A 21,983-nucleotide genomic window follows, 5' to 3' on the forward strand; every position below is an offset into this window, starting at 1 on the left:
GTTTTTACTCCTATCTAGTAGATCTTCAAATGTATACAACACAAGTTAACACATAGGAGCTTTGAATTCCCTAACAGGTTAGTGGAAACATTGCCATATCACGTTGGATTGCCCTTACATTAAGCTGTTTAGAATTTTTCTTCAGATGTTTAAAATATACCCTAGTAATTTACATGAAGGTAAGAAAAAACGAAGTTCCTGCCCAGAATTCTGGCTTCCTCTCAGCATGGACTGTTTTCATTTTTTTTTTATTCCATCTCTTCTCTCGTTTAGAAGAGCTTGTCAGGTCCAGAGAGCTAAAGATGGAAGGGGAGCCATTAAATAATTCAGCTTGACTTTCCGTTTTTCACAGGTTATGAAGTCCTTCCTATTTGTCCATGTATTGCACACTCCTTCTTACCATTGACAAATGCATAAATTTATGCATGCCTAAACAGTCTTTCATATCTAGCTTTCATTATAAGTCATGCAGATGGTTTTGATAATTTTACTCAGCAGAAAAAAGTTTAAATGCTTGCAGCACTGATGCACTTTTTTTTTCTTTCTTTTTTTTCTTTCTTTTTTTTTTTTTCTGTAAATGAATGAGAAAGGAAATAGGTCACCATAGTTGGATGTTGGGAAGGATACCTAGCTTATGCTTATGAAAAGCAATTCACTAGGCCTGTTCCATAGCATCACAACAGGTAGTGCATTATATGCACCTGACATAGGAATAGCACAGAAGGACCCAAATTCTAAGCACAAAGTCTCAAGCAATTTTGTACAACTTTAATGTTAGGAGGAGAGTTGGGATGTGAGCCCAGATTTCTGGAACTTTTTTATTACTGTGCTGAAGAAAAAAAATGAGTTTAAGGTAGTAAATGTAAAGAGGATACTGTGCTACAGGCCAAAGCTTAGTGGATTTTTGCCATTACATTTATGCAATGCCATCTGAAGTGATATAAGACTGGAATACATAATGTTCCTCCAAAACTTGTTCTTCAGCTCTCTCTGGCTGTGATCCAGTGTACAGCTATTGGCCTTGCAGAAGGTTATACATCTGGCATTGTTCAAGACAGCTTACTACTGGTTTCTGCAAGGAAGAATCCACCTTCAGTAATATATAAGAGGATAAAATATATTTAGAACTGATGTTCAGAAATAAGAACATCAACAAGCTGTTTCTGGAGATTAAGATACTGATGGTGTTCAGTGGTATCAGTAAAATTGTAAATCATGTAGAATGCATCCTTATACTAAGCAAACTACTGAAAATATTTAACATAAATTATTAACTGCTTTTGTTTTTGTGTGTGTGTGGTCTGAAAGGTCCTAAGATATTATTCTATGTAGCTGAAGTAATCTGTGAATCTATACCCCTGGGCAAAGCCCAAATATCAACATTCACCTTGCCTTGATAGCTGCCCTATTCACACAGGCATGCACTTGCTTATAAAAGCTTTTCAAGTCTGAGCATGCCACAGTTTTCTGCAAGATTGCCAAGCACATCCAGCTCAGGTCAGAGCTCACACATTCTTACTGTAGTTCATTCAGTGCAGAGGGAGCTTGGCCATCAACAATGTGCACTGCAACTGTAGGGACATTATTGAACAGCTTTATGCCATTACATCTGTACCATTTCTTGAACCTGGAAAAAAATCTTAGAAAAGGGAGCTCTTTAGAGGATGAAAATTTGAATGTAGGATAAATTAATAATCAGTTTCAATACTAATTTGTACACAGCGTGCAATGCCAGCATTGATTGTTGCCTTCAGGTTAGCTATACAGCCTGAAAATTTTAGACTTTTTGCTATGCATGGCAAAGAAAGACCCAGGGGTACCTTTGAGGCTTGTGGTTTCTCTGATGTAAGCAAGTCCCTTGCGGTTTTCAGGATGACAACAGACACCTGGATGTGCCCTTACTGCACACCTTCAGGTTTGTGCATCACTTGGGCTGTGACTGCCTCCTCCCCTACTTTGTCCCCACAATACGAAGCTAATTACTTTCACAATTTCTCTGACCACAATTTCAGGACAGGATTTTGCAGCAGGCAAGCACTACTGTACCTAGGACTGCTTAAACAGGAATCCTTCCTGCTAAATCCTGCCCTTTTAATCAAAGCATATAGAGTAATGTCCCCAAGACTCTTATACTCTTCCATGAAATTCCGGCTCTTAGAACATTTGTGTTCTTGTTGTGGTAATTACTTTTGCTTAGAATAAATCAAATTATCTGATTAACTGTAATCAGAGTGTGGGATTTCATTTACAGTTGGATATACTATGGTATTATTGCTCAGTGTAGAAGTATTGTTGTTAGTCTTATCTAAACATAACAAACTTGGTGAAGAGACTCTCAGATCTTTACAAGTAGTTTGGATGACTTTAAAAAGTCCTCTTTGGGATCAGGAATTGGCCTGCACAATCTAAGTGTGGAATTCCTGCACGTGCTTAATCGTGAGATGTGCTTTTTGACTTCCTATTTCAAATACTAATGTGTGTTTTCTTGTTACTGTTTTAAGGTCAAATGGCTGGTGATCACACACGGCTGGAATTCCACAACATAGAGACTGGAATAATAACAGAACGTCGCTACCTGTCTTCTGTGCCTTCTAATTTCATTGGGCATCTACAGAGCCTTACATTTAATGGCATGGCATACATTGACTTATGTAAAAATGGAGACATCGATTATTGTGAGCTAAATGCAAGATTTGGGTTCAGAAACATCATAGCAGACCCTGTAACCTTTAAAACAAAAGCAAGTTATGTCGCATTGGCCACATTGCAAGCATATACATCTATGCACCTTTTTTTCCAGTTCAAAACCACCTCTCTGGATGGATTGATACTTTATAACAGTGGCGATGGAAATGATTTCATTGTGGTTGAATTAGTAAAAGGGTACGTATGGATTGGTGTATTGATAAAAACAGGCTATTCCAAATATACAGACAGGAGGAAAAGAAAGGAAAGCTCTGGGGACAAATCTTTACCTGACTGAGTAATTCAGACTGATGAATGTTTCCTCATGTTAAGCTTCATGTGTTTTATTGTGACTTTTTCTTTCAGATGAAGCTAGGTGCCTGAAAAATATGAAAATAAGTAATAGGTATAATAATAGCATTTACCCCAAAGCTGATAGCCTTCCTTGTGCGCGCTCTCTCTCTCTCTCTCTCTCTCTTGATACAAGGAGTGCTTATTATTTTCCAGAAACTTGAGACGTCATCTCAGCCCCTCTATATTTCTCTGAAATTCTCTGACTTAAGGCTGCTTCCTCATTTGAAGGAAGTGTTATCATCCTTACCACCATTGCTGAGAAGAACAAGGAAGTGGAAAATACTAGACAAATTAATTCATTAGTTCCTCCTTGGTATGTAAAGAAAAGGAAACTTCCAATTTTTTCTCTTTTTGCAGATATTTACACTATGTGTTTGACTTGGGAAATGGTGCAAATCTCATCAAAGGAAGTTCTAATAAACCTCTGAATGACAACCAGTGGCATAATGTGATGATATCAAGGGATACCAACAATCTCCACACTGTAAAGATTGACACAAAAATCACAACTCAGAGCACAGCTGGAGCCAGAAATTTAGATCTCAAAAGTAAGTACAGTAATTTCTTTACAAAATAAAGTGAGAATCACTACAGAGTGGTAACCTGAAAAAGGATTTACACTTCAATACCATACAAAATATTAAATTTGAAAATAATTAATATGTCCACAGGAGATGCAATTTTCTTTGTTGACCTGACAATGGCAGTATAGTAGTAGTCTTGCATAGTTAAGTACAACTTTAAAGGTTGTGTTTAAGAACACAGAATAGTAATTAAGAATACAGAATGGACCAATATCATACTAAAAGATTTCTAGTGGAATACAGGAGCTCTAAGGACCTTACAAAGAAAGCTTGACTTTATGTGAACATGAGCTATGTTACTGGCATGCAGAAGCCACAACCCAATTTGTACAGTATGATTACAGAGGTTTAGCAGAACTAATGATCTCCATGTTAGAAGCTTGGAGAATATTTTCACCTGGTCCACGTTGTTCGATATTCCACACAAATTTCACCTTCCATTGGGAAAATAAATGCAGTGCAATATATTTTAACAGGCTTTATAAATTTCTTGTTAGGAAAACCGACATTTTATAGCAATCAAAGAAAATATAATATTTCAGAAGCCATGTTGTTCAAAGTAGACACTAATATTCCATCAAGAGCTTGTTCCTTGCTGAATTTTCTTTTATCTACCTCTGAGTCACAGAAAATGTGCTAACCTCAGTAATTATTCTGGATTTTGTGGTATTTTGCATGTTTGCTTCACTTGTAAGTACTGTAAGAAAGACTGAAAACTGTCTCAATATATTGTAGTTTTCAGCAAGGTGCTTCTTATCAGAAATTCTTGGTCTAGAAAATGAAGTTATTTGGATGGCTCATGCTCCATTCTCAAAATTGTGTATGAATATTGTGCCATGTTCTTTCTTATGTTTACATTCCTCCAAGTATATTCCAAGTTTATTTAGTATAATATTTCTGAGGTATTCTGATATACTGAAATCATACACCTTATTCCTTCACATTTTTGCATCACAAAGTGCTCCTTGTATATATGCATGTATTAAATCTTTTTTTTTACCCAGTATATTAGTTAGACATGTCTAGAAAAAATAATTCTGATCTGAACTGATAAACATAGCCATTTTATGCTACATGTTTTTTAAAAGGAAGGTGGTGATTTGCTGTGTTTCTTTGTTTAAAAAGAAGTTTGAACAACGTGCTTAATAAAAGCACTAGAGGGCACTGTTATTTCACTAAATGTATTGGCTTGTGCCTTCACAGAGTCCCTCAGCTAGGATAACCTATGGAATCCAGCATTCTTTTGTTTTCTTTATACTGAAAATTCTACTTTTGCTTTACCCTTTTGAAGTTAAACTGTTGATAGCTGGTGCATTTTCTAACCTTGAATTCCAGTTGGAAAAAAGAAGACTGAAGAGTATGAAAAAACATACTTAGAATTGAAGTGAGGAAGGTGAAATATTCTGGGTGCTGATTTTCTGTAGTTCAACATCCAGGAAGTATGGCTAGTAAACGAATCACAAACCTGGCATTTTCAAGCAGTAATGTACAGTTAGCATACACAGTTCCTCAATCTCCAGCTTTTTACAGCAGCATGTTACTTTTTTTTTTTTTCTTAATGTTCTATTATATTTTGCTCAGATTAAATTCCTTAAGTATGACACATCATTTATAGTGAGAGTTTTGACTGTTTTTCTGATACGTTTCCAGCAGGTTAGAAAGGAGAAAAATAATGTCTTTCATTATTGTTTTTTCTTCCTCTGTATTCAGTTGAAATGCTTTTGCATGGCTTTTTTTTTTTCTTGTTTTTCTTTTTTTTTTCTCTGTTGTGCCATAAACACTCCCTACACTTAACTTTACCAATAAGAACAGTCATGGTTAATTCATTGTCCTCTATTATTTCAGCCCTAGCAACAAAGCAAATTTAAACTTGTACTTCCTGCTAGTGATAGCAATCATTCTGTGTAACTGGAGTTTACATTAGCAGAAATATACATGTGTACAGATAATAAAGAATTCTGCAGCCTTTCTCAGTAATTACATAGTTGCCAGATTTCAAATGCTGAAAGCCAAGATAATCCTGGAAAGAATAATCACATATATGCAGATTTAAAAATAAAAAAATGTACAGTGAACTCAGTGCAAAGACAGATTGTGTTGTGGAGCCTGCACAGGATGCCAGCTGTATGTGAAAGCAGACAGTTGCCATAAAAGCACAGGAGAAAATTTTCACCATACATTTCCTTCTGGGTGCAAGATTTGGCTTCTTAATACAGAAAGTCTGTTATTAGAGAAATGGCTTTCCTGTGTCTCCTCTGACACAATTTCAGTGGACAGGAGTTGGGAACCTGTGGAAACACATGCGCTAAATTTTCCAGCTGAATTACTGCAGTCTCTTGATGGATAAATGATAAACTAGTGTCAAATAAATAAATGAGTGAAAATAGTTCTGTGTCAGTTTCAAGAACTGTACTGTTTTTGTGAGCAGAGAAAAACAGCAAAGTGTACTCAGGTGGAGTTCCATCAGATAACCTACAAAGATAAGTGAGACTTAACAGAACAGCATTGTATTCAACTTGCCAACATACAGTTATACAGTAAATCTGCTTTCACATATTTCATAAGCACTTTCCCTGTCCTGCTTGCAGCTGGTTAGCATGGCTATGTCATTCAGGGTTTTGACAGCAAGAGAAGTTGGGTGGAGAATTCTCCTTGCTGTTCTCAGTATTGTGGAGATGTAGTGTAAGAGGACCGAGTGGCCTGAAATGTGCACAAAAATGCAAGTGAAGTTGGAATTTGACTCATGTTCTTGTTCCTTAACACTGCCAAAGGAAAGATGTCTCCTTCATTCAGGCTATGTGGGTATTGCAACATCTGTAACGTCTCTTCTGTTTCCACACTTTCTTTCTGTGGTGTGGGAAATGAGTTCTGGAAGTTTTTTTTTATATAAATACTTGAAGACACAAGAGGAGGAGGAACATCCTCAAGTGTAACTTTGTATCCTCACAACTTGTAGGCTTTAATCTTCCTTTTGATTTGCTTTAATATGGACACTACTTTAACCCCCCAAACAACTTTTCACCTATTTCAATTAAAGTGCAAACATACGAAAAAGAAATACACACAGAATGACTGTCCAGAGAAAATTCAGATATTTTAACGCTTTATTTATTTGTAAGTTGGGATGAATAAGTAAAATATCACACTGTCATGAACGGAAAAGTTAAAGAACGCTGTTGTTTACATTTAACAAAAAGTAGTTACAAACTTTTCAAGGAATTGATAATTTCAGTACAGCACTATCCTATCCTGTTCCAAACTATCTAGTTGTGCTTTATCCTTCAGGATAAACTGTAGTCATCTGAATTCTGATTTTGGGCTATTAGTACTTTCTTTTAAAAACAAATTCACCATCACAGAAAATTCCTGCCCAAATCTACAGCTTTGGTTTGATTTTCGCTGCCCGTGCAGTGTTTCACACATTTACTAGAACTGCTGTTCTGAGCTGGCATCCATACTTCCATCTTTTCTCACTTTATTCCCTTCCACGTGGCTTTCCCAAATGTCAATTTTTCTAGTGTCCATTATAAATAATATTTATTCCTGTGCTACTGTGTCACTGTATCCTCCAAAATAAATAAAATAAAAATAAAAATAAGAAAAAAAAAAGCAATTCATATTAGAGCCCACCTCAGAACCAACACTCATATGTCTAAAAATTCCATCTGGATTTATTTTTGTCTGTTTTATTTTACTTCTGTAGCCCTTAATTGTTCTCCAGCTGTCTCTGTCTCTTCTTAAGATATGACTTCTATTGCTATATATTTGCCTTTTCATTTGCCCTTTTCTCCTGTGATATGGAAGCAGCCTGTTCTGAGGCCTCTGAAAGAAAAGCAATCACATTATTTTCTGGTGTAACATCAGTGGTTTCATAGACACCCTGAAATACACTTCCATATATGTAAAGGCTCACTCAGAAATTCATCCATCCTTGTAAACTTCCTGCATAGGTTACTAAATTATCAATAGATCTATTAGCCTTGTGTATTTATTGATGATTGGTAATAGTGATTTAATCTATAAGGGCTTGCTTTCCCTGTCAAAGCACATTGCTCAAACCATGCAAAACTGAGATAAATTAGTCTTGGTCGTTGGAGAGGCTTCTTGTTACAGTGATAGAAATTGAAATAATGTCAATTTTATGTAATACTTCCCAGTGTTGTCTTATATTGAACCCATTGTTATTGTTGCTGCATTATGTGTTCTTTTGTGTATTTCAAGGTCTCTATTAATGGTAGCATTTTTTCATATTTTTAACAAAAAAAAACCAAAGCTTTATTAAGAAGAATGGAGAAGTCTTTTACATATAAGCCCAAAATTGTACAACAGAATGAGTATTAGCACTTATATTTCTCAAATGAGCATGCATGAGTTAATTGTAATGACCTTGCCAGCGGGCTGTGAGCTCCTCATGCAGAAACAACGCTCTGTTTCAAATACAGAACTCCAAATACAGTCACCAGTAAATAGATCTTTCTATTGTGACTTGTTGGAGTAGACATTAGTGGATGCAGCTGTTGTCTTCCTGACAGTGTTGAGAAAGCAACCTCTGTTCAGAGTAGTTGCAAAGGTAAAGTCAGCCTATGCCCTACATCAAAATAGCTTCTGCATAGGAAAACGATGGGTCATTGTCCATTTGGAAGGGAAGGGAAGGCCCAAAATGCAGGCAGGGACCACTTTGTAGGGAAGTCTGTGACCGCCTTGGGCCTGGGTTAGAGATACAAAGAGAAAGCTTCCTTTCCTGGCTAACCAGCCCTCAGGTTATTTTCTGTTATTGGTTTTTTTTTTTTTTTTTTTTTTTTTTTTTTTTTTTGTTTTTGTTTTTGTTTTTGTTTTGTTTTTTTTTGGGTAGGCAGTGATGGAGTTCTAGCAGGAAGTTTGAGGAAACTCAAGAGGGACTTCAGGGCCTTGGGACAACTGATTAAGGGTGTAGGAGCACAAACAGTGTTTTCCTCTATCCTTCTGTTTGCAGGGAATGGTGAGGGCAGAGACAGGAAGTGCCAGCTGGGTGGCTGAGCCCAAAGAGTTGTGGTCAAAGCCTGTGTTCCTGCAGCTGTTCTGCGTGAAGGTTATTACCTTCTCTGATTGTAGAATTTCTTTGAAGCCCTTCTGGAATACTAAGTAAAAGTGCTAGCACTAATGTGGGAAGCATTTATACTCCCAAATCAAACAAAAGAAAAAACTGAATATTTAACTTAAATACATCCCACCAACAAAGTTCTGAATTCTTGTTATCTGCAAGTTGTAATTGGAACACAGTCTCAACTTGCATAAAGTAATAAATTTCTCTCTCCCCCAGCTGCATTCACAGATATTATACTGGCTGTCTGTGGGGCACATTTGTTGAATTCTAGCATCCTTCCAAACGCACATCCTAAATTTGTTTTCAAAGTGTGCTGCCATGGGCATTGTACAGTCCTCCCCATAAGTGTTGGAATTCTGACCAAGCAGTTCTCATCTGAGTCTAGAGGTAGTTGTCTGGGTACAGAGGATGGTAATGTAACAAAAAATGTTTCCCTCTACAAACCCACATTCAATCTGAGCACATTTAACCTCTGTCAATTTCTTCATAGGGTTATGTGGAGAATGTTGCCTGATGTAGTAACTAGGAGTTAAGAGTTCTGTAGATGCTGCAGCTCTCTGATATCCAGGCTACCTGTCAGAAAGTGTAATTCTTTGCTGTTTTGAAAACAAGCTGTCTGAAGTGCGTATGTTGGCTATTGAAGTAGAGAATCAATACATGATTTCAGAAGAATAATTTATCTCAGAAGGGAAATCTAAATGCACTGTGGTGTAAAAATCCCCGCTTCATTAGATTTTGTCTGCTTTTGAGATGCATTCAATGTGCAAAAGTGGCCAGAACAGGAAAGAAATGAAAGACAGTTAATACGCTTTAATACCTCACCTTTGTACCACAACCACCCCCCTTATCTATGAAGTAATTTGTGTAGCATCAGTTCTGTGGGAGATGGATTACCACGCACATTTATATGGCAATTAGACTTTATTATTTACCATTTCACACACATCACCATCTTTCCTCAAAGTCCATTGGACAAGCAGACTTTAGATGTGATTATCTTTTTTCTACAATGCCACTGCCATTCATCTAAGTTTTCTGGGGGATGGGGACAGTGTAGGTGGGACAAAGAGAAATGATTCTATGAAATAAAGTGACTGGGAAACAGAGGATCGTTACTATCAAGAAAATGAAAAATGCTTTTGTGTAGCTATTTCCTGTTTGAGTGTATATGTAATTTAAGAAAGGGATTGATGACTTCTATGGAAATTGTAATTTTTAACATGGAGAAATTTGGAATAATGTTCAGACTTAATCACATCCCTTCTGTATATCTGTTTTTGCCTGTTGAAAACTCATCTGCTAAGGACATGGCCACTTCTGCCTTTTCTGTCATATATCTTTACTTACCTCTTTTTGAAATGTTTTCTTTAAAGAAGTATGTTTGCATAAGCGTTGAGCTGATTTGAACAGAGCCAAAAAGCTTGGCAGGATTGAAAACTGAGTACCAGGGGGTTAAGTATGTAAGTGTGGAGCACATCAGGGAGAGCCTGACATATAAAGTAGGGTACAGGATAACAACAGCCAGAGAAGTTTCTAGGCAGATGAATATTTGTATCAAGTGTGGAAAATGCTAAATGCAAATATAGCATGATGGGATAGGATGTGGGATCAGGAGCCTTAGAGAAAGGTAGAACAGCAGATCTATCTCCACTGTGGACTGCCACTGAAGTTAATAGCATGAGAAATTTTTCTTGGTGCACCTATTAACTCTGCAAGTTTTCTTAATCATCTCTTTTAATCTTCACTGCCCTTGTCTTTTGTCAGTGTGAATTGCAATTCTGTTCTAAAATGAGTAGAAAGAATAAGCAGTATCAGCCAAGGAAGGGAATATCTTCAAAGTTCAATTTTCTTGACGAATACCTGCAGTACATCCTATATGCCAATAAGGATGACTGAAGAAAACTCACAGTGCTGGCAATTTCAGTGCTTGTGATCTCTTCCCTTTCCCTCATTTCTTTTTCCTTTTTCCCCTGTTTCACTTTCTCCCTTTTTCCCTTACCCTTTTCTTTATTTTCTAATACCTTTAATGAAATATTCAGAGAAGATGCTGAAGGCAATGTAGAATTGATCTGAAAAGATCTGTTTCTGTGTTTCTTCAGGAAAGAGCAACTTGCTAACCCGTACATTGTTTTCTCACCTTTGCCTTGCTTGCTTATCGGTAGAGGGATGAGGAATACAGAAAGTGGCCATCTGCCACATCATACAACTGCCTTTTGCCCAAAGCATTTGAAAGGATAACAGAGGAGAACCTGGACTAATAACATAGCTAACCTTTCCTTTATTTGCTGAAAGACAGTCTAAATGTGACAGAGCTCATCAATCCAGCAAGGAAAAATATTTGAAAAGCCCAATTTTCTTCAAAGCCAAACTAACATATAAACAAACAAAAAATGCATCAAAACCATGACTTTAACTGCAAATCAATACTGAAGCTACAGAATAAACTTGCTGAAGTAAATAAGTGGGCATAAAGCACTAAGTTAGCATATTCATGTCTTACTTAAGTGCTTTGCAAGTGGTAGACAAAATTCAGTAATGCTTGATTCTAGCACCAAACAGGTTTGTGAATGCACAGCAAGTGCATAGTATGTACTGTAAAAAGCCATATGCTGGAGTGAATATACTGCAGGAGCTGTGTGAATGCATCATTTAAATCTTTGTCAACTATCCTCCAATTCATAACTTGGATCACTGTCACAGCAGGCTTCTTGATGTGTTCAGAAAGGAACAATTGCAGTTCATCAACTTATTTCTCTAAGTATCAAAACCTTTTTTCTGATATGGAACAAAAAGTAGATGTTTAGAGATGATAATGAAAGTGGGATGAGACAATCCAGAAACAGCACCTCAGCCTGTTGTACTGAGATGCGTATTATACAGCTTGGGAAATAAACAGGAAGAATTAGAAGCCACTGTGGTAATAAAAAACCATGATATTGTTTCCATCACTGAAGACTGGTGGATGGTTCCCATGACTTGAGTGTGGCTATTGATGGCTACAAGGCTTTTAGAGTCATAGAATCATTGAAGTTGGTGAGCTAGAGAGCAAGTAGAGACATGGACCTGTTGGAGGGCATTGAGAGGAGGGCTACAAAAGTGATCCAAGGGATGGAACACCTCTCCTACAAGGATGGCTGAGAGAGCCAGGGCTCTTCAGCTTGGAGAAGAGACAGCTCCATGAGAACAAATAGCAGCCTTTTTCTGTCTAAAGGGAGGCTGTAAGAAAGAAGGGGACAGATTGGATATTAGGAAAAGTTTTTTTACAGTAAGGGTGGTGAGGCACTGGAACAGGCTGCCCAGAGAGGTGGTGGAAGCCCTTACCTGGAGACATTTAATGTTAGGCTGGATAGGGCTCTGAACATCTGATCTCAGGTTGTGTACTCAGGTCATGAGTCTTTCAAATAACTCGAAAATAACATGAGTTGGGACCTTCTTATATTGAGATCCACCTGGTAATTGACTGTGCAATTAAACAACACATTATAAAGCAATTTGAATTGATCTTGTAACAGCAAATCATCTGCTTTGTGAAGGACTTGAAGAGTGAGCGCTTTTTTCTTTCCAGATTATGCTTTCCCTGTTGTATTTCTCAGTCTTTGTAGTCTTCATTCCTCTTTGACTGCCTGGGGGAAGAAGCTGTTATACAGTTGATCATTTTGAAACAGTGTATTTGGAGAAAAGCATGACTGCCACCTCAACTTTGCCACAGCCAGCTATTCCTTTGTGTTTTCATATGAAGGAATGGCAGAGATGCATGTTGTGCTTTCAGAGCCCACCATGTTATGCCAGGCTATCTATCTCTTCCCAGTATAGTGCAGAAGCAGTCTTGTTCCTAGAAATAGTAGTGATTTTGCACAGTGTGGCGTTAGAAACTAGGCATACAGATTTCTATAATGAAAGAGAAGAACTGAAGGGAATGGATGAAAGTACCATTGAAAACAACAGAATAAGAAGAGAGATTGTCCACTTTTGGAACGAGTGATGGATTTTATATGGCTGCTTTTGTGCCATATAAAAGTATGCAGGTGATGTTGTTTTCATGGATTTTGGAAAAGCCACACCACAAATCCTTCCAGAATTTTTATTTTTTATTTTTTATTTTTTTAGTTTTTGGTGTTGTTGTTGTTTTTATTTGTAAATAGAACCGTATTTGAATGACTTGTTTCTGTCAGGAAATGAGCACCTGCTACATATGGCAAAACATAAACTACATTGAGAACCTGGGTTCATTTACTAACAAGCAGATTTTTTCTGAGTTAATTTCATGCATTCCTCAATGCACAAATCATCTCTAAGTCAGAAAAGAGATGGATGTAGATAGGAGAACACCTGTAGGTATCGTTGAGATTCAGCATTATCTGTAAAAATATGTAAACAATAAATAAAACCCCCTGAACTCTTCTCTACCAAAGCATATGGTGTAAGCAGCCAGCAGTATTATTCTTCTGGTTTGTACACAGAGCTCTGGAAGTGTTGCCTTCCAGGTAATTGCTCTAGCACACAGCACACAGGCCAGTGAGTAACACTCTAGCATGCTTATTTTTTTGGCGTCAGAAAAGAGAGAAAATGATCCTCCTCCTTTGAATAAAACAGGACAGCTCTATGTAACTAGTTCTAATATAAATAAGAAGAGTTGTGAGACTAAGGAGTGTCTGCTCTGGAAGTTTGAAGCTTCTCTGGCAGATCCTAAGCTTCTCCAGATATCCAAAGGTATTTTTGGAGCATTCTGCCCTCTCCCTCGCCCTTTTCTTCTCTGTCTTTATTTGCCACTTGGCATATTTAATTATGCATTTGTTACCTTCTAAATGAATGAAAATCAGGAAGCTTATTGGGGGGAAAAAAAAAAAAAAGTTGATTCCCAGAAATACATTTAAAAAGGAAAATGAACTTCAGAAGAAAATACACACAGAAAAGGTAATAGCTAAATTGTAGTTCCAGAATCTATGGTTAGCACTATAATAATGGATGTGTCAGTATATTCCTCTCAGTATGACCCCTAGAAAATGGTCAACTGTTGAAAAAAAGAAAGAAATAGAATTGCATTTTCGGTTGCCCTTCTGAAATGGCCCCCTATTTTCAGCGATGGTAGTATTGCTGTAGATATCTTTGGTAGTGTCATGATCTCATGCTATTGATCTGATGAACTGTAGCATCTTTATAATTTGTGTGTAATTCGTAAAGGAAACAAGATATGCAATAAGGCATTAATCCTGAAAGCCTTTAATGTATGACATCTCCAGAAGTAAAGCTGTACTACATAAGAAGTGAATAAGATAGCAAAACCTGAGAATTGACTCATAATCTGCTGATTCCTCTTATTTCTTTTTAGTGAAATAGCTAAACTGCATAAATAACTTATTCTTAAATATTTTCACTTACAACATTTTCTGTAGTTGTCTCGCCTGAATTTCTCATGGACTGAGTGTTGTTCCTACTAATCTAATTTTTCAATGTGATGAACACAGAAATAAAGAGTGTTAAATTATTAATTGAAATAAAAGCAGCTACGCAAAATGTTTGTGATGGCAAATAGGAAAAAATGCCAAAAGAAGTTATGTCTCTGCAAGAAAGCATTATTTTGTTCTATCAGCAGCAGACTCAAATCATACTTGATATTAAGTCTGGGAAAGTTTCAGTGGGTAGGAAATAGTTGAATATGGTTTTAAAACTGTAAATCCAAGAGTCAGTATGGCTGCTTGTATGTTGTATGTTAGTGTAGTGCATTACACTTCTGTACATACAATAGCTAGTTGACCGTATTTCACTTTTCTATTTTCAGGAGCAAGTATTCTGAGTTCATCTCCGTCTTCTGCCACTGTAACATAAACTTTTTCTTCCCATTCATCAAAATGATTGCTAAATGACTGTGAAAATTCACAGTCTGAATTTTCTTGAGGGATGGATCTTAGGAGTTAGCAAGGGAACATTTCAGAAGTCTGCACTTTTAAAGGTTTAATTGTTCAAAGAATAAAAATGGTTGTTAGGTTGAGAGTTTTAAGAAAAGATTGCATGTGCATCGAGAAGAAGGGAAAAAATTGACCTCTCTAGCATAAATATAGCTTTCTTTCTATTGTTTTCTGGAGTTTCCCTCTTTTAAGTCTGTTGCAATCAGGTCAGATGAACTGTTTCTATATTCTGAGCTGACAATGACTGAAAGTATAGAACTTAGAAAACCCATAAGAGCTTTACTTTCTAAATGTTTCACCTGAGAAAAAGATGATGAACATTTATGATGGGGCAAGAGATTTTAACTTGTTTCCAGTACAGCTGGTTGAAAAATATCAAAGGTTTTCTACTGTGAATGAATTATGTGCTATTTGTAGGAATGCAGGTATCACCATATATTAAGCTGCTATGCCTAACATCACGGTTCTGAGATTTATACTATATCTTAAAGCTCTAGAGGAAAGCATTATTTTGTTTTTCAAATTATCCATGTGAATAGGGAAAGCTTGAGGTTTCTTGGTATATTATGATGATTGCTAAGATTTTTTGCTTGGATGGGTTATAAGATTAATAATACACACGTTCCCAAGGTTTTTGGCTCCAGTGATTCAGTTGAGTTTAACAGTGAAACAGTTGAGTTTAAGGGCTGGTATGCAGTGAATAAAAATGTTTCAGTGTAGTATGCAGTTGTTTGATTCAGGTCATTTCCTTGCAGGTAAACTGTAAGCTGTTACAAACAGCCCTGAATTGCGCTCCCTTGCAAACAAGTCAGTACGCCAAGGAAATGCAAGCAAGGAAAAGGTCTAGCTGCTGTTCCTAGTCATAACAGATTAAAATTAGCCACATAGGGTAGTGATGATGGCTGGTTCTGTTGCTTTAAAATCTGCCTGCAAAGAATGGTAAACTTTTAGGAAATGTTAGGTATGGAAAGCACCTGGTGAAGCTTGTAGTCTGACACTTGAGGCACTCCTTATGGAAGTAGGTTGTTGTTAATTTGAAGAGTAGAGGAAAAGTGTTCTGGTTACCTGAGATGCCAAATATGTGAAAGAAAGGCACAGCCTAAAATGTTTTAAAACAGAAATGCATACCCTCATCTGTGTTACTGTACTTCCAAAGTAAATCTTCAAGCTATTTAATTACTCAAATGAAGGAAATAACCATCTTGCAGCCCTGTTGCCCAAGGTTCTGAGCAGTTTATAGGACCTGTCCACAATCATGAGCATTTTGGATAATAGAACTCCATTTGCTCAGTGGGCAGAGTGCCATTTTGAAGTCATCCAACCAGCACCGTTCCTAAATGACTGACACAAGGTGCAAATTTTGGAGAGGGAAATCAGTCATTTTACTGCTGACCAGTGGCATGTATAACTTTCTCATAAGATATATCTCTAAGCCTGCTCTTCTTGCTCTGTTTTTAATTTGATAGTTCTGGATAAGTGAACCTTAGGTGTATCTTGGTGTACCACTGAGTGCTTTTTTACATCAATGTTCTGGATTCATGGTCAGAATGATCTGGGTGCAGATTCCCTGAATACATTCGTGACGTGTCAGTGTTGGATGCATTGTAGAAGAAAGTAAATTCTAAATACTAAAATCCTCATTTGTGAAATAGAAACGTGTTTCCTATATATGACAGCTGGCACATAAATAACATTTTCAGGTACTGCTAAGTCATGCAGCTATGAAGAATAGATATGTATTTGGAAAACATAGTCCTGCTAAATCTTCTCACATCATCTATGCCACCAGTGTTTTCTTCTGCATTTAAATAATAAAGCAGCATCTCTGACATGTTACAAGCAGTGTAACAAAAAAACTGGTATTAGAGTGGAGCTCCAGCAGTATTCAGACAATCATCTAATGATGAATTGTGCTAGCTAACCACCTACAAAACCTTCTCACTCTTCTTTCCTTATGACAAGAAGGATGTGCTTTGTCTTCTCTTGAAAACTTATCTCCAACACGTCTTTCTCACTATCCTGAAAACATCTTGAAGGAGCAAATACCGCAATCTCTGGAAGTTTATTGAGGTCTCAGAAAAGTTTTGAAGAATTTTTTTTATTTGAAGTTCACTCAGCTCAAAAATTCTACAGCACTTTTTTTCTTTTTCTATGACTAATATTTCCTTCTTCTTAACAGGTGATTTATATATTGGAGGAGTGGCCAAAGAAATGTATAAGTCCTTACCAAAGCTGGTGCATGCAAAGGAGGGTTTTCAAGGCTGTCTTGCATCAGTTGATTTGAATGGACGGCTCCCTGATCTAATCTCAGATGCTCTCTTCTGCAATGGGCAAATAGAAAGAGGATGTGAAGGTACTGAGTATGCTGATGTCTTTTTATATGATAGTGAAAGTATTGCGCTGATTCTGCATATTACCTGCTAATAACTTAATTTATTGGAATCCTTCTAACATAGACTGCATTTCTATTAGTGTTGTGGATAAAAATCTTTGCCTGCCCTACAGCACAGATGGGTCTGAGAATGTGAGTTAACTTCTTAAATATTAAATGTAGGTTCCATCCTTCTCCATTATATGGCCTAGTTATTTTGCATGTATCTTATTTACTTATGATATGATGTTTTAAGTAATGATAGAAACAAAATCAATTAGCTTCAATAGAGTCCTTTTGTATTTTCATGACACGTAGATGTAGGTAATGCTAAAGCATTAGCTAATTAAAGACAATTTTAAAACAGACCTTTTGTGTTTATTAATTGAAGGATAATTTATGACACTTCAAGATCAGTCTTCCCTCAACTCTATTTTAGCTTACCTTTGAGATCTGTACTGTCACGGATCTTCATATCTGAAGCCAATAGCAACCAAATATGTTTTATCTCACATTTTGACGCATCTGAAATATTGTGGAATGTAAGTGAGGATAGTATTGAGAGGTGTATTTGTAAGTCAAAGGTATCAGTCTAATTCTTTTTCCTCCTGTCATTCAATTCCACTTTACTTTTCTTTATAAAATAACTTAAATTGTCCTTGTATATATATTTTACTCACACAGTGCTGAATTTTGTGGGCTTGCTCAATTCTACATCTTTTCATCTCTCAAGTACCATTCTTCTCTGGGCAGAAGTTGTGTAAATGACATGTTAGGGTTTCAGTTCTGAATCTCAATAATTTTGATACCAAGTTTGTTGCATTTGTAAATACACAATTTAGACTATTCAAATAGAACTGAGAGAGGATTCCTCAAGCTTCGCCACATCAAACTTTCTGACAGACAAACTCTTTTCATTTACTGTACCTACAGTACGTTTGTGTGGGTGGAACTTGCTTGTTCCTTTCCTGTTTCCTTTAGTTACCAATATAAATTCTCTTGATAGAACATAGAAAGATGTAAAATTCACAGCATATTTTTATATAGCCTTAGTGTCTATATCTCTCTCAGGAATGAAAAAAAAAATTATATATATATATATATATATATATATATATATGTTCATTTACAGTGAGTTTGAAAAATTAGATTCTGCTTTCTGAATGTCATGAGCGAATTCCATGCCTGTACCATCCCTTTAAAGAGTCACAGTACGCTTTAATTCCATTATACATTTCATGGCTTCTTTTGAAATTATGTAATTTTTTAAATGAATTTTATGTAGTTCAAAGAAATATTGCCATAGGCCTAGAATGCAAGTTCACCTTTTAAACCAATGGCACAACTAAGCTGTCAGTGAATTTAATAAAGCTACCAGCAGTTTAATAAAGGCAACTCAAATATTGTTCTCTTTGGTGGAGAATCAGCTTTTTCTAACACCAAAATCAGAAGCAGAATGGTTAAACCAGATGTGCTGCCTGGTTCTCAGAGGTCTGCCTCATCAAAAGTTTTGCCAATAGAAAGAAAACTTAAACACCATGGAATGAAATATCCCCTTTCACCCTTTTTTGCATCAACCTTGCAAGTGAACTCTTCCATCTTCATTGTTCTGCTGTTTGACCCATGTTGGTGATCTTCCCATGTTTGACCAAGTCGGTCTCTTGTTTGCAGACCATGGGTCAGATGTACATAAATATTCTGACATATAAAAAAACATATGGAAGTCTTGCAAATTTAGCTGCCTTCTAGAAGTCTCTTGTATGCCTCAAGCTGCCCAGCGCTCCGCTGCTGTGTACCTACAGGAGTGTCTTCATCCATAGAGCTGAACAATTTTACCTCTTCAATGGCAATGAGACGTTTAAGATCTGTAAATCCCCTGAGCTGTTGAGTCCAAAGAGCTGATGACACACAGTAGTAGAATTAATTTCAAAGCAAAAAGTGTAAGTCACTACCACTGTCAATCCAAAAGACAGTGTGTGCATGTCCTTTGCTAATACTTAGGAGGCTTTGCTAATAGCCTCCAAAATGAGAAACTTGGATTTGATATTCTTCAGATTCTTTTAAGATTGAATTCCCCCATTAAAAAAAAAAAAAAGAGGGGTGAAAGGTCTTTTACTCTCTTCTATCATGTTTGTTGCCATGATTTAATTTTATCTGTTAGGACTTTGTCCTTAAAAAACTGATATTTGTCAATAACTTTACTGTTATAAAAGTGTGTTAAGGTATTTTTTTTAGGTATATTTTTGTGCAGCCCCACATTATACGATTGGGGTGACAAATTGTAAAGTTTGCATTTCAGAATTAAAATCACAGGCTGAGGGTATCTGTTCTCCATCATTAAGCATTAAATACAATTTACATGTATCAGAGTTCATCTTGTTGGCATGTTTTCAATGGATAGAATAGATAGATTCTGACAACTAAAAACAGAATATGCTAACTAGGTCTTCAGACTGTTAATGGTGAACTCCAGAACCACACTTTGTCAACCCTGTTTTTCTTTAAACAGATCCATTGTACGTAATGCACTTTAATCAGACTTACAGAAAATACTAAATTATTTTAAAAAATTGTTTTAATATATTTGGAAATTAATACACTAATTGCATGCATGTATGTATACAATTTGTCTGAAAATAACCATGTAGTAAGTTTCATAGTGTTTCTTAACATATATGAAGATTCTTGGTTGTGAGATGAATTTATATATATACGTGTGTATATATATATATATATATATATATATATATATAGTGAAACATAGTGCACATCAACTAAAAGAATGCTTCTTGTGTAATATGCTTAGCCCATAAGCCCTTACATTAGGCAGAGAGACCAAATTCCATCTATTAAAAAGTCCACAGTGAAGACTGAATAAATTTGATTGACGTTTTAGCTAACTATTTTAAAGGTAAGCAATTGAGACGAGTGTGTTACAGTATTTTACTAAATAACATAGATTTGTATAATTTGTAGGAGTACATAAACCAGTTACGGGGGATATAATGGTACTTTCCAATATTGAACTGTCTCCAATATCTCTCCCTCTTTCTTTTTTCTAAGAAAAGTCTTACCAGTAAGCCAGTTCTGATGGCATTTTTTGAATGATGACTACTACAAATAAAACCAAAAGTGCTAAGAAATTTCAAAAGAAGCAGAATAACCTTTTCTACCACAATTTTATCTGTATTTTTTTATATTTGTGTTTTTTAACATGCGCTTTTTAATATGCCTCCAGGGTCCTGCAGTTTTTGTACTTTTAAGTCCTTGTGACTTTTGCTCTACTTTTGCAATGATGAGGAAACTTAACATTGCATAACTAAAGTGTAAATAAATGCATGAATATATAACATTTAAACACCTACAGATATTTTCACTTCATCTTTGTAAAGTTTCTGAGCAGCAGAATCTGGTGAGGAAAAAAAATGTGTCTTGTCAGCTATGGGATTCTGTCATTATAATCCCTAGCTCAAGAAAGGGTGATGTAATGCCCAAATGTTTAAACTTCTGGGATCAGGGCTCCTGTGAAAGGAAAATCATAGTCTTATGTCTGCATACTGCAATCAATCCATTATGGATATTATTGTTATTTGAATAGGAGAAAATATAACAAAGTATTTAACAGTCTTGCCTGAACACTGATGTTGGGTACGTTGTCTTTCATCCTTAATCACAGTGATGACTGTTCAGGCCCTGGTTGAGAGGTGTGCTCAAGCAGGGACTCGTTTAAAGCAAGTGGCCATTGAGCTGACTGATTACTAAAATAATGGCAAATCAAATGAAAATCCCACGCTGAGATCTTTGAAGAAGATGCAGTGTGAAAGATGGATTTAAGTGGATCTTTCTCTCCAGAATAATTTAGAGGATTTACATAATCTTAGGGCTGGATTTGCTCTGTCATCCCTAACTGGAAATGGTATTTTCAAATGGATGTAAATGTGTATTCCCCAAAATGATTTAGGAGAATTTTGTAATCCCAGAATCAAATTTTTTCTTGTTATGTCAAAAATTGGTGTGAAATGTGTGTGCGAGCTGAAAGGAATCAGTAATTCATGATATGTATTTCAGTCTTCATTCACCAGTCATTGAGACAAGGCTAGAAAAAAGAAAGACCAGAATGGATGACAGCGCTAATTATTCTTGAATTCAGTGTACGTGAACATGACAAATGGCTAGTCAGGATTCAGCCATGCATTTATTCTGCTAATGCATTCATATCTATCCAAGGGGAAAAAGAAAGAAAAAAAAAACTTTTAATTTTCCTTCATTACATGTCATCAGCTCAATTAACCATTATATTTGTAGTAAAATACTGGCAAATTACTGCTTTCTTATTTTGGCTTGCCTGAAGATTTATGGCTATTAGCATTAATTTGTTTGCATTATATGGCATTTCTTCCTCTCTTTAACAGCAGCATGCACTTTATTCTGAATGTTTTTTCTGTGTTTGCTGCCATTTCAATATTGCTTACTAACATTTAATATATTTTGCTTTTTTATTTTGCTGACAAAGTTGCATTGATGAAAGCTGATTTGCAAGGTAGATAGCCCTGTGTGTATTCAACAAGACTGAAACCCCCAATGCACGGTTGGATTTCTGCAATAAATGCTCTGTACATTTCAGAACTCAAGTGTGTTATTTTGTTTCAGATTTTGTCTTTCACACCTCTAAAACAATGCGCTACATGAACCTTCATTTTCCAGCAGAGTTTGCATAAAGGCTTTCAGTCTTGAGTATGTTTCGTATAGTGACTGCTTTAGTGCTTTGATCATACCTTTCTGAATTTCTTTATATTTCAGTAGTCTAGTTCTGGTTCTCTGGAAATAAGAGTAGTTTGTTCTTCATGTGTATGTCACATTTTGGCATGCTGGTTCATTAGTAGTCTGATTTTCTTCATTTTCCCTTAAAAACAAGTCTGCATGGGATCCCCCTGAAGCATGTGACTCAGTACTTGCCAACATTCATGTCAAAGAATCCAGGCTTCTCTTAATTTCAGACC

The 21,983-nt window shown here is 36.2% G+C and overlaps 1 protein-coding gene across 19 annotated transcripts in view; it reads left to right on the forward strand.

Annotated features, from left to right (window-relative positions):
* The window catches only part of NRXN1 (neurexin 1), a 633,366-nt gene that overhangs the window by 283,244 nt on the left and 328,139 nt on the right, over positions 1 to 21,983 (forward strand). For all 19 annotated transcript variants that reach the window (XM_052667052.1, XM_052667120.1, XM_052667663.1 and 16 more), the window contains 3 exons: positions 2,502 to 2,883; positions 3,397 to 3,587; positions 16,792 to 16,965. In XM_052667052.1, the coding sequence (XP_052523012.1) occupies positions 2,502 to 2,883; positions 3,397 to 3,587; positions 16,792 to 16,965 (747 nt within the window). The remainder of the gene's footprint in view (positions 1 to 2,501; positions 2,884 to 3,396; positions 3,588 to 16,791; positions 16,966 to 21,983) is intronic.

Source organism: Tympanuchus pallidicinctus, unplaced genomic scaffold (genome assembly GCF_026119805.1).
Source record: "Tympanuchus pallidicinctus isolate F22 unplaced genomic scaffold, pur_lepc_1.0 scaffold1, whole genome shotgun sequence".
Lineage (NCBI taxonomy): Eukaryota > Metazoa > Chordata > Aves > Galliformes > Phasianidae > Tympanuchus > Tympanuchus pallidicinctus.